A 16,339-nucleotide genomic window follows, 5' to 3' on the forward strand; every position below is an offset into this window, starting at 1 on the left:
AAGACTGGTTCATTTGTTCTCTTTTTATTCTTATTTTTCTTACCACTATTCCCCCTTTTTATTTTTTCATCATTCTCTGATCTAATTTTCTTTGAAAAAGCTCTTCTCTACTTCCCAGGCTGTATGGTGTGGTATGATATACTACAATTGTAGAATGGATCCGAACAGAACAGAAACTGGATAGAATAGGATGAAACAGAACAGAATGGAATACAACAGAAAATAATAGAATAAAGATGATTAGGGTTGAGTTGAACAAAAACAAAATAGAATGGAAATAGAAGAGTAAAATGGAATGGGATGGGACAGGATGGTGCAGGATGGAATGAATGTGTTTATAGTTGCTGAATTCCCCAGTTGTAAAATTCTACCTGGAATAATCATTACTATAGGTTCTGCCTCCTTCCTGATCAGTACTAAGGTAGTGTGGGGAGCTTTACCAGCCATGCAGCTGTGGACCAAGATTCCCTGCCTTTAAGTGGAAGGTAGTCACAGGAGTTGAAGCTAGTGCTCCAGGGGCTCTATTTCCTTACAGCTTTGCCAAGAGAGGTCTAGGAACCCTGGTTAAAGAAAGCATTGCAGACCCAGAGCCTAGTGTTTTACAGGCCAACAGGAGCACATTCTGTGACTCTCAATTCAAAGAAAGGCCATGTGTCCCTCATAGGGTGAACCCAGGATACTGGTCTGCAGACCTGTACTGATCCAGGGAAAGTTATTCATGTGTGGGAAGGCGAGATAATGACAATGAGGCATATACATTAACGTAAGGTTGCTACTACTTAATCTTGGAAAGGACTGTCCCTTCCCCTACAAGTGTGGCCGTCGCTCTTGGTGTCAGAATGTCCCATCTTTATGAAATAATGGTGCCAGTAAATAGCAATTCTTGGCAGCTCAGAAGCAGGCAACTCCAGCTTTGTTCCCCCAACTAAAAATACATTAGCTGGTCACGAAATCCAAAGTTTTTGGAGGCTGCCTCCAGCTGTTAGCATCTTATTTTCCTCCTCTACCTCCTTCCTATTTCTGCTTTTCAGAAATCAACCCCAGAACATCCCACCCTGCTTGCATTATCTACCGCAGAGCTGGTGTTGTGCTAAGGAACTGAAGTCTGAGTTTAGCCTTGGCATTGCAGCAGATCAGAGATTGAGTAGTAGCTCCTGTACTTCTCCAGACAAGGAAACAGAGTTCATTCAGAGAGATCACATGTTTACCCCAGGTCCCTCAGCTAGAAACTCAGTTAGCACTTAATCACATACCTGCTGTGTCTACTCGGATTCCTAACATGTTTTCTACACACGTCACCATCGCTGTCTGTTCTTGTCCTTCACCAACCATCTGAGCAGAGAGGCGTTTGGTGGACTTCATGACCAATAAAGCTCAAAGTCAACTCTTCTGGTGTATTTGGTTTTGAATGGGCAGTTAATCCTGATCAGTTACCAACTGTAGACATTTGAGCCCCAGGAATCTGATCTGGGCCATTTTCCCTGTTTTGGAAAGAGAAGTAGGGTTTCTTAGTGTCAGTAAAGTCACATCAATATTAAATTGAGCACCACACTGTCACATTGGGTGTGGAACACTCTGCTGTTGAACCTGTAGGTGGCCTCTGTACACACACATCATTCAGCTAGCACCTGTGAAAATGGATGTGTCAGCATCCTATGCTCCTGGCCAGATGGTTGGCCACATACTGTGCCCCATGCCCAGTGCCTCCCACACATCCCCAGCCAGGCTGCCTCCTTACCCAGTAACGTTACATGTGCATCTGCAAGTGCACATGTCTTCCCTACTCCTTGACCATGTCCATGCTGGCTGTGTGTGCCCTAAGAGTGCAAATGTACACACTCAAACTAGTAACCTTCCTGTTCTTGGCTCTTTCACAGATTCTCGGACCCCTCGACCATGATGACCAATGTGGGAAGCAGAAACTGGCATACAAACTAGAACAAGTCATAACCCTCATGAGCTTAGACAGCTGAGAACCATCCTTCCAGGGCCACCCTGGAGGGAGGGACACACCAAGCCGTGCCTCAGTCTAGATTATCATCTTTACCAAGTGCAAGTTCCGACTGGCATCAGCAGCATCCCCTGAGCAGTGCTATCTCTCTTTCTCTCCCCTCTTCTCTGCCTCTTTCTGTCTCTCTCTCTCTCTCCTTCCTGGTCCTCTTCTCTTTCAGTTTCTCTGCCAACATGATTGGACCAAGCCACCAACCCTCAGTTACTTCTTGGTGGCCAGCAGGCCCACATCGAGGGATCTGACCAGAGATGTCAGAGCAGGGTCCTCTCTCAGATGCGTCTGACCCCACCCACCAGCAGCAGGGCTCAAATATGGATGAGAAGCTGTGGACAGAGGATATTACTATGCTGCTACTTCACCTTCTTCTTGGAAAATGGTCCAAAATTTGGCTTAGGGAAGAGACAATGAGCTCAGTATTATCTTCACTCAGAAGATGTCACCTGACTCTCCCTCCCAACACTTCCATCTCCAAGGAGCCAGTCAGTGGTCTGGGTGCTTTGCAAATGGTGAGAAGAGACAGCTCACCTTCCACATATGACTGGAGTGGGAACTATGTGAGGAGCTGGGAGGTACTCCTTGGGGTGCCTCTTACCTGCTGGGTTGGTGTTCAGAGGCCTCCGGTCCCCTTGGAGTCTCCCAGGAGCCCTTCCGGGCATCCATACAGACCTTCCTGGCCAGCTTCATCCCCTGCCTGTGGAAAACCAGATAGAAGAAAAACATAGCAGTTACATTCCACTGTGGAGAAGCCCCTATCCTTCTAATCTCGCTCAAAGCAGCAGAAATGTAGTGCAGAGGAGGAGACAAAGAAAGAGGGCTGCATCTGCCCTAGAAGAAGCATTTGTTGTTCTCCACTCACCGCCCCCCAAATCAAGTGCATCCTGACCAATAGTCATAGGTCTAGTCCATTGCCAGAGCCTCAGCACTGTCTAGCGAAGGTTTCTCCACCTCCTTGTCACCTGTCATCAAACATCAGCGTGAAATGCAGAGCGCATCCAGGAGATTCTACCTCCAGCCGTCTCCAAGGCTCCATCCCCAATGTCCTTGAGAACTTCACAGAAGGCTGGGGCAGACAGCCTAGTCCTTCCTCCCCTCCACATCCCTGAAGAAACTGGTGCCATTGCTATGCAGATGACTTTGTCACTGGGCTGTCCAGACCTCCTTGGAAACTATCTCATCAACATCTCAGCTGTGTCTTGAGTCATTCTTCTTCATCTCTTCAGAATCATTGGAAGAAACATACACAAGCACAGACATACCAGGGCAAACCAAATGCCAGCCAGTCTTGGCCCCCAGCTTGTCATAGCTGTGAAGGACTGGAGAGCCAAGCTGAGGGACTGGCTGGAAATGAAGGGAGGGACACACAACTGACTGTGGCCCTGGCATCCATCGCTCCATCAGTCCCCCTGTCTGTGGGTATGTCATCTTAGCCAGTCAGGCAAATGTGTGCTCAGAAATGGGTCCTAGGTGAGCAGGGGCTCTGGCGAGATGTGGTCTAGTGATGGGTCCTAGGAACCTGTAATCTGGAAGAGACCTTCTGCACTATGTGGTCCAACATCCACCATAAGCAGGACTCTCTTCTGATGGCTCTGGTCTTGAGTTGTCTTCTACTTTGGGAGGCAAGGAGAAGGCAGGGTCGATAAGGATCCAACAGTTTTGCCTGCACTCCCTGAGCACCAGACATCATTCCTTGTCATCCACTCAAAATGAGCCCCACGTATGAAAAGAGTCACACATTTCCAACAGAGTCCACATAGCATCCTGCACTTTCAAGAACACTAGGCCCTTTGGATATGAATAAGTGTGTGTGTATCTGTGTGTGTGCACACACATGTGCGATCATGTGTGTATATGTGTGTCTGCCCAGAAGCAGGCAGAGAGCTCCAAAAGATTTCTTGTCCTATGTAGAAGGATGTGGAAGTGTTTCTCTTCTCTGTCCCCTGCCTGATCAGTTCATCCTGCAGCTTCAGGACATTTCCACACTTGCTTTCTATGCTGAGTGCAAGAGAAGAGGTCATCTGTCCATAGAAAAGCAGGGTGGTCACCTGCTGAGGCTGGGACTTTGGTGACCCAGAGCAGCCCATCACATGGCATTGCAGAGGACAAATGTAAAAGACACAAGCAACCTAATAAGTAGGAAAAGGACAATGAGAAAAAATTCATTTAAAAGGAGAAAACAAATGTAACCAAAGGTTTTGGCAAGTAAGCTGCCAGATGAATTTCTGGAATTTTTATTGCTGATCAAATTATTTTCTCCCAAAAATAATTTGTGAGACCTGGAGGTCAGAAAGGGTACACATGGGAAGCAGGCTGAGGAAGCACCTTGGCCACTACAATATTTTTGCACAAATGGAAGGGTAGGGAGGAGAGAGAGACACAAACCTATTTAACACAGATTTGCTGGATGGAAGCTCTGTGTGAGTGTGTATAGGAGTGAATGTGTTTTTGATTTATTTTTTAAGTTTTGCACAGTTAGAGGAAAAAATGAACAAGCAGAAAAAAAAAGACTGTTATCATGGTTTCGCTGAAGCTTTTATTTTTTACCAGATGATTATTATTGTTATTATTACATTGTCGGTACAGGACTCCCCCCCACCCCATCTTTTGTTACAAATAGTACTTCAAACATTGCAGAGAAACATGTCAGGAAGAAAGAGGAAAGAAGGGTAGACAAGTTTCCTGTCTTCTCGTCTCTGCTGGCTGAGGGTTTGGAGCACATTTTAATTTAATTGGCGGTGTAGGTTGTTTCTGGCGCTTTGCCCACAGTCTGTGGCCTGTGTGGGGCTGAGAACTGTTATCACCCAGAGCCGCACCCCACCTTGCCTGTTAGCAGCCTTATTTCCTTTGATTGCTTTTCCCCCCATTTCTTCCATTTGAGTTGGCACAAGTGTGACACATTTAAAAGCAAAGACAGTATAGCCCGAAAGCTCTCTTTCCCCCAAAATCTTCTCTCTCAACTCCCCCTGTGATTCTCCAGCTCTTCTTGACAGGTCAGCAACCCAGAGAGCTCTCAAGGTGGTCCCTGAGGTTGCAGAAGAAAGGAGTTAACTTGGTCCTGTGCACGGAAGAACCCTCGTACCTCATCTGCATTGGGGTCAATTTGCAGAAGCCCAGTTCTGTTGCAGATGGAAACTATCTCACTGCTGGAGTCTGGGCAGTGGGCACGGGATAAAAAACAACCTCTCTTACATTTCCCTTTACCTCACCCCTTGTCCTCCTCCCCTTGAGACCACAGGGTCTAAATGGTACCAGATCACACTGTCAAAAACAACTGAGCTAAGTTAGGTGAGGATTTTGAATGTGGAAGATGTGTTGATGTGTGGTAGTGACAGGGAGCAGAGGAGCCTGATGGAGTCCTGAATTTAAATGAATCGATGGAGGAGGTGGTGAAAGATTGCAGGAGCCCGGCCATCTCTCCTAGGACATATGTCCCCTAGGTGTAGGCTTGGCCCTCTTTGTCCTTCCCGGTAAGGCAAGACCCTGACATTTCTCAGTAATTGTGGCCAGTGGCACTAAGTGAAACTGGCTGTTGTGTCAGTTACTCCCTCAGAAAAATAGTTGCTTCCCTTCTTTAATATGGCTTTAAATTTGGGGATAGAGCACAGCCCCAGTGTTCCCCATGCCAAGGTACATTACAACTTGCATAATGTGCACAGCCCCTCGCTCCTCTCTCACACAGCCCCTGGGCTAGTGAGGGGCTCAGGATACTTGAATGGGGCCATGTCTGGAAGAGAGGTCCTTAAGTGAATCCTGAAGTTAGAGGTTGAGTGTCTAAGAAGACTCTCAGGGAGAATCTGGAGTTCTGATGGATAGTTCTCTCTGTTGTCCTCGTCCCCTTGGCCCACTTTTCACTCCCCACCCAGGATCAATGCAATATATTGACCTGGTACCTCCCCAGCTCTGGCATTTCAGTACTCATGTGCCCCATCCAATGTCTGGCTTCTGCCTGTGCCTCTCTCCAGGTGGTGAGTATCCTCTTTGCTCCTCCTTACCTCTCCTGTACGTTGAACTTCGCCCAAAGGCCATCTGTTCCCCTCAGGGCAGGAGCAGCTCAGTCTTCAGTAGAGCCCTGCTCCAGCCCAGCCTGGTCCACCCACCCAAAGCTGCCTCTCTAAATGGTAGGAGCTTCCTCACTCAGCTATGGCCTTGTACATTCCCAGCTGAGGACCCTGAAACCTCCACAATGACATCCCAAATGACCTCCATTCCAACGAGAGAGCCTCTGCCGCTGTTCTTAGGCCCTACACAATGCTGTGATCCATCCACCTGGAGCTAAGCATCTTTCACTTTGGCCTAAAAAGAGAAGTCCCGTTGCCATCTGTCTTTTTTCACAGGACTGAGGGAACGCTGTCTCTACTGTCACAGTGTGCTGGTCCGTATTTAGACCCCTGTTTCCACCTTCAGCAACAACCTTCCCTCTTTCTCACAGGAGGCCACTGAGTGAGGGAGGACTGACCTAGGGAGTCACCCTGCAGGCAGAAGGCCAGGGCACCTCCTCCTGTCCCTCCCAGGAACAGCACCCAGGGAGAAGTCCCAGAAAGCTTTGAGAGGCCACTGAGGGGCATTTCCATGAGTGAGTGAGAGAGCTCTCAGGACCCACCAGGCCCAGGCAGCTCACGGCCCTGCCTCCTCTTAGGCCTTTCCTCTTATTCCTCATCTAAATAAAGGGCCTCCTCCCAAAAGCCCCTAGGACAGCTGGCTAGGAGACTCTGAGCCCTTCACTCCTCCCTTTTAAAAAGCTCTGGGCTATTTATTTGAAGTTTTGTCATTATTCTTTTCTTTGTGCATTTTAATCGCTTGAGAGTAAGGAGGAAGCCTGGATATGGATGCAAAGTTCAGATTACCGGGGAGAAGGACATCTGTGAGTTCAGGGATGAGGAGAGCCTAAACGGCCAAGGGTAACCTCTTCTATTAAAGGAAGAAGTCGTGGCATTCCCCGATGCAGATGTTGCCCGGTGAAGCTTCCTGCCTGGCTGCTAGGACTCAGTGCCTCCCCTGCTCTTTTAACAGGCAGAGTAGGCCTGGCACCCTTCTCCCTCTTCCCACTGCCTCACCCCAAGATGCTCCGCATGGAGCAAACTAGAGCCTTGTCTCACAAGGGGGCACCCACAAGAGACCCTGAAGAGGCAACTCCTGATAGAGGCTGGGACGCCACCAGCCTCCTCTCCCATGGTGCTCCAAGTGGGGAGCAGAGCACTAGCCTCTATGTCTGACCATTCCTCCCACCAGGAAAGCAATCACTGCAGGAAAAGTTTCAGATATTAAGGAAGATTTTTTTTCTTTTTTTTAAAACTACAAATCTCTCCTCCCTAATAAAAGCTATTTTTAATTAGGGGGAATATCCAAGTTTTAAAAATATATAGAATTTTTGGTTATAATTATCATACATACTCATTAGAGTCCCAGTTAAATTCCTTGAGTAAACTGATGACTAGTAGAAAGCAAATCTAAGCAAAAAAAAAAAACAAATCCTTTAGGAACAAAAAGAATTTTCTGTTCATACTGGCAGAGGTATTGAGGTGGTCCAGGTGGGCTGGGGGTCCTTACATGAGAAGTCTCAGCTGGCCCCTTCTCCCTCCTCCTTGAGCTTGAGTCTAGTCTTGGCTTTCCAAGCTACCCCTTGAGTTGCTGAAACCTACACATTTCTTATCAGCTCCCCTCAAACTTCAGGGAATCCCTGCCTGGGGGTACCCAAATTCTCCCTCCCCGAGAATGCGAAATCAATAGACTCTGCCTATGCAGCTCATTTTCCACTGGTTTCTTTTGTTAGTATCTTGAACTTTAACTCAAGCACATTTTGGAAGGGCTCCCTTAGGAGCAAAATTCAAAACAGAGGATACAGTTAAATAGCAACCCAAAAGCCACTTAAGAAGCCAAGACTACTTTAGCAAACAGGACAAATGAATGCTTTGATGCACAGAGGATGGTGGGCATCTGGGTACAGAATGAAGATGGCTATGTGTCCTCATCTGTTCTCCTTCCCGCTCCTTCCCTGGATGTTCTTGTCAGCTTGTTGGGTATTAAACCTTTCATTCTTTAACAGAAAAGTTAGTTTACCTCAAAGAATCTTGTTTCCATTTGGAAACTAATGACTTTGTGTTTTTGGGTGGATGACCCTCCCCTCCATCACCCCCTGCCTGGGCTTAGTGTCCTCGGGCATGAGATCTTGGATTAGTCCCTTGTTGGCTGCTCTGAGTGAAAACAAGGCTTCCAGGCCCTGTAGGGGAAAAAGGATTGGCTGCAGCTGTCTTCCTTCCCACTTTGGCTTCTCTCTTCCAACAGGGTCCTCCCAAGTTACTATAGCAACCAGCAACTCCAAGGTACCACAACAGACAATGGCTCAGTGAGCTGAGGTGTGGGGGCAGAGCAGAGGTTATGACCTGGTCAGATGACCCAGAATGAACCCTAAGTCCAAGAGGGAAGAGGAAAAATAGGAATAGTTGCATGGGTGTTTTAAGGAACGCAGAAATCTTTGAGTCTCAGAGAGAGGCTGCTGAAAGAAGCAGAACAGGTCGTTTCTGTTCCAGTTAGCCCTTTACTGCCCCACCCCATCTCTGTTCCAAAATAAGTCTCTCACCTTGATCAATGACCCTTTGTTAGAACACAGCAAAACATACCTTTAGACAACAGTGTTAAAAATGAGCCTCAAAGACATGTGGATGAGACCTATGTGGAAAAAAGGGTCTTCTGGTTTTGGTTTTTAAAGAAGAGTATCCTAATAAGATTTAAAAAGAAGATTTTAAAAAAGTTTTTAAAAAGAAAACCTATGCTATTTAAATTGGAACCCAGTTGTAACTTGGTAAAGGCAAGCTTCTGTACCTTTGTTATAATTAATTGTATACCTGTGTATGTAAATATAAGGCATTCCTATTTTGCAGTTCAGAACAAAAAACTTATTTGTAATATAGAATAAAGTTTATTAAAAAATAATAAAAATGCACTTTGAGATTTGGGGTCTTTATGTGACTGGCTGGAAGGGGGCAGGGGAGAAGATTGATCATAAGCAGCTCTCTCTGTGCAGAGATATAGGGCATCTCCTGCCTCCTGCTCTTTATGTCTACCTCAACCAACAGAGAAAGGCTCTATTCTCAATGACAATGAAGCCATCTCCATGTCCCAGGGACCACTCTCCTATTGCACCTGCCTGAACGCTGTCCTCCAGCACTCCCCAGCAGCTCCTTAAGAGCTGGTTCTGAGGAGGACTCAGGAGTAACTATCTCTGTTTTAGGTCTTCCTGGCAGGCTACACCTTGTAGTCAATGATTTTATCACACACACACACACACACACACACACACACACACACACACCACACAGCATATTCTAATGGAGGTGAAAATTGTGACCCCAGCTTCCCCTAGAAGTAGAGGATGGAAGTAGGAAGAAAGAGTAAGAAAGAGACCCTGTCTTCCCGTCTGTCTCACACATCTGCCCACAATCCACACTACTTGGAGCTGTGGGTATAGGAGAAGAGAAACTGGTGTGGATGCATAAGGTACCCTGCTCCAGCACCAGGACATTCAGCTGTCTACCTTGGGCAGACCCATTCACCTCTGAGCCTCAGGCCAACAGAAGAAGGCAGGATGGGCTAACTCCATGCAATTCCAGTGGGCTTATTATTCACAGTAAAAATGATGAAAGAAAGGAATCAGGAAGAAGGATAAGGAAGAAGGAACAGGAACACAAAAAGGGGAAGGCAAGGGAATGAAGGGAGGAAAGAAAGTGTGGGGAAGATACAAGACCTAGGACATTCAAATGTCAACAGAACGTCAGGTGAATCTTTCACTCCCCTGTCCCCCTACTATCTCCCAACCCTGATCCTCACATTCCTCCAACCTTCAAAGCTCCACCCCTGTTGGTAATGTAGAAAGGGGTTCACCAGAGATGGGGCCTCTAGCATCCATGAAGAGAGGGACAGGAAGGAACTTGGGGGTATTCCACCTGGCTCGGCCCCTTGGCACTGTCCCACTTCTAGAAAACCAGTCAGAGCTACTAAAGAGGAAGAGCAATGAGCACAAGAGCCGGCAGCCTTTCATAGACATAGTACAGCGAAGTGACCAGAACACCTTGGGAATGACCATGGAAACAGACAGAGAGGCCTGGCAGGGAAAACCAAGCTGGAGGCTTCAAGACCTAGGACAAACAGAATGGGCTGAAATCAAGCAGAGCTGGTGCAAGCCACAGTAAATTCCATGTCCAGAATGGAATGTCCTCCCCTTCTTGGGAAAGATGCAGATAGGTGGGGACAGTGATCTCGTGCTGAAGGTTCATCCTGAGTTCTACACACTGCCAAGTTCCTAGCACATTCTCAGAGACACTTGTGTGTATGCTCTCATACTTTAATCAGAAACAACTGCTCTGACCTTGAGCAGATCTCTTCTCCACACTTTTGTTTCCTTATTCATGAAATAGAGACGGTTCTAACTGTACCACACAGCCCAGAAGATTGAGGCAAGCCAGTTCATACAACTAAAGCAAAAAAGGATAGTGAACTCTGAACAGTCATGCATGCACACAATATATCATCAATCAAAAAACAATTCAGTAAAAACAAGAGTAGCTATTTTGGAGCCCCAATGATAAATTTAGAATGGACGCCTTCTTTACTCACTGCAAGAAAAGTAACACCTTAGAAAGTTTTTATTGTTGTTCTTTTGCAGGTGGAAAGAGCAAGTTCTGAAATCAAAATCTGTCCCTGGACTAACAGAGCTGCTTCTAGCTAAACAGAGAATAAAGGCAGGGTGGGTCACTTCTGCACTAATCCCTTCCTCTCAGCCTGCCCCACCTTTGATTTAATCAAATGCCCTTCTAGAATATTGAACCAGAAACTGTCGGCCTGTTGAGAATATCTGTTAAATCTCAAGGCACAGATACAAGTTTGGAGCCAGGCAGAGGGACATGGGGTAGATGGTGTCACTGTTCAGCAATACCTACATCCCCTCCCTTAGTGAACATTGAAGTTTCTCACCTCAGAAAAGTCTTGCTGGCCAAGCAACCTCGGGCCAGTGAAATATGAACATTAGTGATATAAGTCACCTGCAATGATCCAAAAAGTAGTATGCTCCATCATCCTAGACTACAGAGCAGGGCAATGATGACATATAATAGAGTCACTAACTGATCCTGATGGCTATGTAGGCAGAGTGAAAAATCAACTGTCATTTTAAGGCGCTGAGGTGTGAGAGTTGTTACTGCAGTATAATGGAGATGATCTTCATTGCTACAGGCGACATGAGTTTTAACCTGATCGATATAACCCATGTATAAAATCTCACCTTTTACCTACAGAGAATTCTTTCGAGCTACATCTTTTTTAAAATATAATATTGACTACTTGCATGCAATATAAATCAATTTTTGAAGCTCCTAATTTTCCTGAGCTGGATTTGAGACAGATTTGGTGTGAAGAAGAAGATTAAGGGTAAGTAAGAAAAAGGAAAGGAGAAATCTTTATAGAACGGAAAGCAGAATGTGGAGGTTAGGGTAAGTATTGGAAGCAATAACTTCAATTTTTATCAATGGTTAGTTTACCAGGGAAGTACAGAACTCACCGTAATGCATAAAAAACACATTCTCAACCTGGGTCCTGGCTTCAGATGGCAGCCACCCTTGGGAGCCGTAGATGACAGCTTCTCATGATGTCTAGAAAGATGCCTGCTTACTCTAGTAAACACTTGATCCTTCTAATGTAGAGGAAAGGAGAATCTCCTGATCACCAACCCCCACACACAAATAGGGTTCTTCTGGCCCTGTCCTACACTATACTCCACACGTGGGCTGCCACTCCTCCATCATCCAAATTCCCAATAATTCCAGTTTACACCTCCTCCACCTCTGTCAACGGGTCATAGGGATGTGTGGCAACCCCAGTCACTAGGAACATATCTGTCATCACAGGAAACATCCTGTTTCCTCAGCCAACTGCATCCAATTCCATGGGGCAATCCTTCTCCCACTGTTTGTCTCCTGCTTTATGAATTCCCACAAAAACACAGCCTGAAGAAAGCACTGCATCCAGCTGTGGGAGCAGTGTATCTGTGCAGACAGCTAGGACTTCCATCCCTGGGATCAACTCCTGGGCTGGTTCAAAGCTTGCCCTTTACTGCAGCAAGTTCCTAACCATCTCTAACATCTTGATTTTCTCATCTGTAAAAATGAAAAGAACACAGCCACATAGAGTTGTGTAGGTTGAGTGAGGTAAGGACTGCGGAGCAATAGAATTACCAAGCTCTTGGATATAGTAGTCCTGATGCCACCAGTGGACAATGGGGGCTATTCTTGAGCACCTGCTCTTCTAGAAACAACCTCACCATATCTCCTCTCCAGTGATAGCCCATGGGACTACACCCAGCATATACTAGTATTTTTCTTAAAAATCTTTTTAAATGAGTGAAGCAAAGCAGTTTTAGGAATTTCTCAACTGCTCAATCCTGCATTTGAGATGCAGATGGAACACAGCTTCTTAAGAAAGTATACAAAAGCAGTGCCTGAGACAAGCATTGTGAGCATGGGGTATTCAAACTGTCCACCTGCACACAATGGGATTCCACTTCCTTAGGCATCTAGAAACCATGCAGTGTTCTCAGAATGGAACCACTGCTTCTCACTCCCATGGCCATAGCCTTCCCAGTGGGTCCTGTATTCACTCCTGCTTCTAAATAAGTAAGAGGCTGAAGGGCTGAGTGGATGTCCCGTGGTAGTGGCAGACAAATCCTGGGACAGAAGGCAAGGGAGATGCGGTGTCCTCAAATCAGGCGCTTTTAGATTCTACAGGCATGCCACCCAGTTGCTGTGGCAACAGCAGACACAGAAAGGCAGGTCAAGGGGATAGGAGATGAGGAGCCAGGGAAGTCTAAATAGCACAGTATATAATCCTTTAAAGCCACTAATTAGTTCTATAAAAGCAAGATTAAAGTCACTTTAAATAATATTTTTTGGTATGGACCTCCAATTTTCTTCTAACTTCCTATTTTTTCTATTACTTCCATTATTACCCCCAGCCACTGTTTTTCTCCTCCTTTCTGTCTTTCACAATAAGCCAAGTTTTATTCCACCTTGAAAGTATTGACATCTGTGAGATAAGGAACATCAAAGTGACACTGAGTCATGGAAGTTGGTGACAGCTAGATGAACCCATTTGTTCTGTGGCTCATCAAATTCACAGAGACTTCTAGAGAGGGACTTGTTGCTATTTAACCTTTCCTGGCCCTTTCTGTTTTTCTCTTCTTCCACCACACAATTAACACCTCATCCTGAAGGGTTGTAGCCTCTGATTGCCTGTAATGCACCACTTTGTACTTTAACAGAATCTGCCCTGGTGTGTACATGATAATTTCATCCACTAATAATTTTACCCTTTTATTTCCTGTCTCTTTAACTCAGAGGAATTCTAAGACTCGGGTCTTCTATTCGTTTCTTTCATTCTGAACTCAATACTAGATTTTTAAAAAGCTCACTGTTTACTCCTTTGCACTAGGCCAGAAGACCACTAAAGATCATTTCACGAAACTAACCTCATATTAGAGGTGAGGTTTGTAAACATTAGCCTCCCAATGAAAAAATTTGGTTCTTTATGAAAATATATATTGAGCAGATAAAGAAAATGCCAGTGTTAGGTAGAACTGTACACTTGATTGTATATATCTCACTCACATATGTTACTTCATGCAGTTCTCAGGATTCAGCTGCATGCTCCAGTTACCATTTTATACTCATTTTACAGACAAGTATACCATGGCTCAAAGCAGTGACAACTTCAGTCCTACAAATGGCTAATGACAGAGTGACAGAGCTGGCATAAGATCCTAGGTGTCTTAGATTCCAGAACCTTTATGCTTAATAAATGTACTACCCATACCAAACCATAACTAAACCAGTCTCAGTTCTCTCTCACTCTGAGGGATAAGTTATTACCATACTATTGGAAATGCAAAGAACATTGCAGAAAACATACTGAAGGGTAGGTATGGTGCTGCAATTCCAAGATCAAGTAGCAAGAACAGAAGAATTGAGGGGATGTATTCATACCATCAAGGGATGGAACGCAAGGTAGGCTTTCGAGCAGAATGCACCATAATTAGAGAAGGATCTAAATTCAAGTCCCAGCACCATACTTAGTTGTATGTGTAACCTGAAATAGGTTGAGATCCACATCTAATGTCTCACCCTCCTCATCTGTGAAATGGAAATAATCTGTAAGAAAACTGTAAGAATAAAGTAAGATTCTTTGTGCAGTGCCTGTACATAGTAAGAGTAGTGACTTTCATGAGTGTCTTACTGACTGACCATTGCAAGATTGCTTTCTAGGATACTTAATTCATCCTAGACGCAACAGAGCCACAGCTAGTCATGGGACGGTAAGAACATTGGTAGCCACTCCTTCTCCTACTGCAAGCACACCTCCCCAAGTGGGAGGAAGGGCAATGCCAACTCCTTAGGAAGCCATCTACTCTCAAGCTGTGAGCTACTCTGAGGAGTCTTTAATCCCTGATGAGAAACTGGTGGTCTCCATTTTGTAAAGCAGCCAGCTGGAGACATGACCCCAGCAGAGGCAGAAGGATAGATTTATGTCACTCCTCAGCCAGAGACATGGGTCCAAGAAATCCAGTGTCCTTTCCAAGTGATTCCACAACACCCTGTGGAATGTGAACGTCCCTGTGGAACTCCATGGAACCTCACAGAATCCGTCCCATCTGCTCTTTGGGCCTGTGGTCCAGCTTGCCTCTTCAGCCTCAGTTTCATAGAGCTCATTCTGCCACAGCTCCTGAGGCCAGCTGCCAACACCCAACTCCTGACAATCCTTTTGGCTTTTTCCCTTCCTCACCCTCTAGAGCCTGACAGCTTTACCCAAGGCCCCCAACACACAAGGCCTCTCTTTCCTGGCACCCAGATTGGCCTTCCAGGGGGTCTCTGAGTGTGAACTGAGACCCAGCTGGAGGAAAGAGCAAGCTTTATTGAGTTATGAGGCTATAATTCCATCAAGGGCTTCTGCAGAGATCGTAAACTCATGTCCCAAGTCTCCCCATTCCCCAGGCCCCTTCTCTCCACAGAGTGATTTACAAGCCTATAATTCTGAGGCGGGACTGCTTTTTATTTCACATAATCCAAATATTTTCATAAAGCACATCGCTCTTTCTCTTGGCTTCCAGTTCTTCCCTTAAAGTTAAAAAGCAGCCACTGTGTCATCTAGTGGCCAAGTCCCAGGCTGGGCCTAGGGGCATGATTACCAGCCAAACCCCTTCTGCTTTGAGCTAAGAAGGCAACATCTACCCACACATGCTGGGCGTGTCATGGCTCAAACCTTAGTCATGGCTGACACAAGTGGTTAGGAAGGCCCTCTCTTAGGGATTCAAGGACATGAACACATGGACATGAGAAAGACAAAACTTGATCTCTGAGGCTCCATGCCATTCAGTCGACAAGACTTTGTTGGGCCCACACTTCCATGGTGTTCTGTGGAGTCTGTGAGTCACATTGCAGCCCTAATATCTTTTCTGTAGTCATATTTCTGCCATTTTCATCCCTTCAAATACTAGAGTTCATAAGTATATATTTTTATTTTGCTATTACCCTTCTTGGCCCAATATTTCACACTGCAGTAAATGGAACAAATATAACATTCCCTGTCATATTTTATACTTACACTTTTATAATCTGACTCCCTCATTGGAATGTAAGCTCCCTGAAGGCAGGCACTTTAGTTGAGGTACTTGGTCCCAACTAGAAATGTTTGATAAATAAAGGATGAAGGAAGGAAGTAGCAAATGATGATCACATGAGGCAGTTGGAAGGTCTGTAGTGTTGACCCCAGGAGACGATGGAAACAGGTTTGCCTGGGGCATTGCTAGTCCCAAGTTAGAGCATGGTGGGTGATGAAACTGGTACAGAGACTTTCTTGATGTCTTTGTCTTACTGACAACTTTGCTTTGATGGAGACCTTAGTATATGGATTAAATGGATGGAGAAAGACAGTGTGAAAGAGAAAGGGACCTCATGAATGGGACTCCATCCTGCAAACTGTGCAAACAGCCCTTGTGTCAACCTGCTCCCGTATCCTTCCTGAGAAGCTGCCACAGTGATATGTCACCATCATCAACATAGAGATGTACCAAGGACAAAAACTAATGACCCCAGTTACGTGGGACAATGGCCCCCTCCTTCAACCCAGACCTCACCCAGGCCTAGGATCCTCCTGTTCTCCTCCATCTTTCTGACTTTGCCTATGCTTGGCTTTTCCCTTTAAGATATGCTCATGTACTCGTCAGTGGTGGCTGGTAACTATGGAAACTACAATTAAGCTGTTTTGCTCAATGTCTCTAAAAATTGCCAAGAA

At 45.7% G+C, this 16,339-nt stretch overlaps 1 protein-coding gene across 2 annotated transcripts in view; it reads left to right on the forward strand.

Moving 5' to 3' along the window:
- Plxna4 (plexin A4) overlaps window positions 1–8,948 on the forward strand; it is a 439,299-nt gene extending 430,351 nt beyond the window's left edge. For both annotated transcript variants that reach the window (XM_003467879.5, XM_063240611.1), the window contains exon 32: window positions 1,878–8,948. In XM_003467879.5, the coding sequence (XP_003467927.2) occupies window positions 1,878–1,973 (96 nt within the window). In that variant the 3' untranslated portion in view covers window positions 1,974–8,948. The remainder of the gene's footprint in view (window positions 1–1,877) is intronic.
- The last annotated feature ends 7,391 nt before the right edge of the window (window positions 8,949–16,339 follow it).

This window comes from Cavia porcellus, unplaced genomic scaffold (genome assembly GCF_034190915.1).
Source record: "Cavia porcellus strain 051 isolate PalLab524CR breed Dunkin Hartley unplaced genomic scaffold, mCavPor4.1 scaffold_2, whole genome shotgun sequence".
Taxonomy (NCBI): Eukaryota; Metazoa; Chordata; class Mammalia; order Rodentia; family Caviidae; genus Cavia; species Cavia porcellus.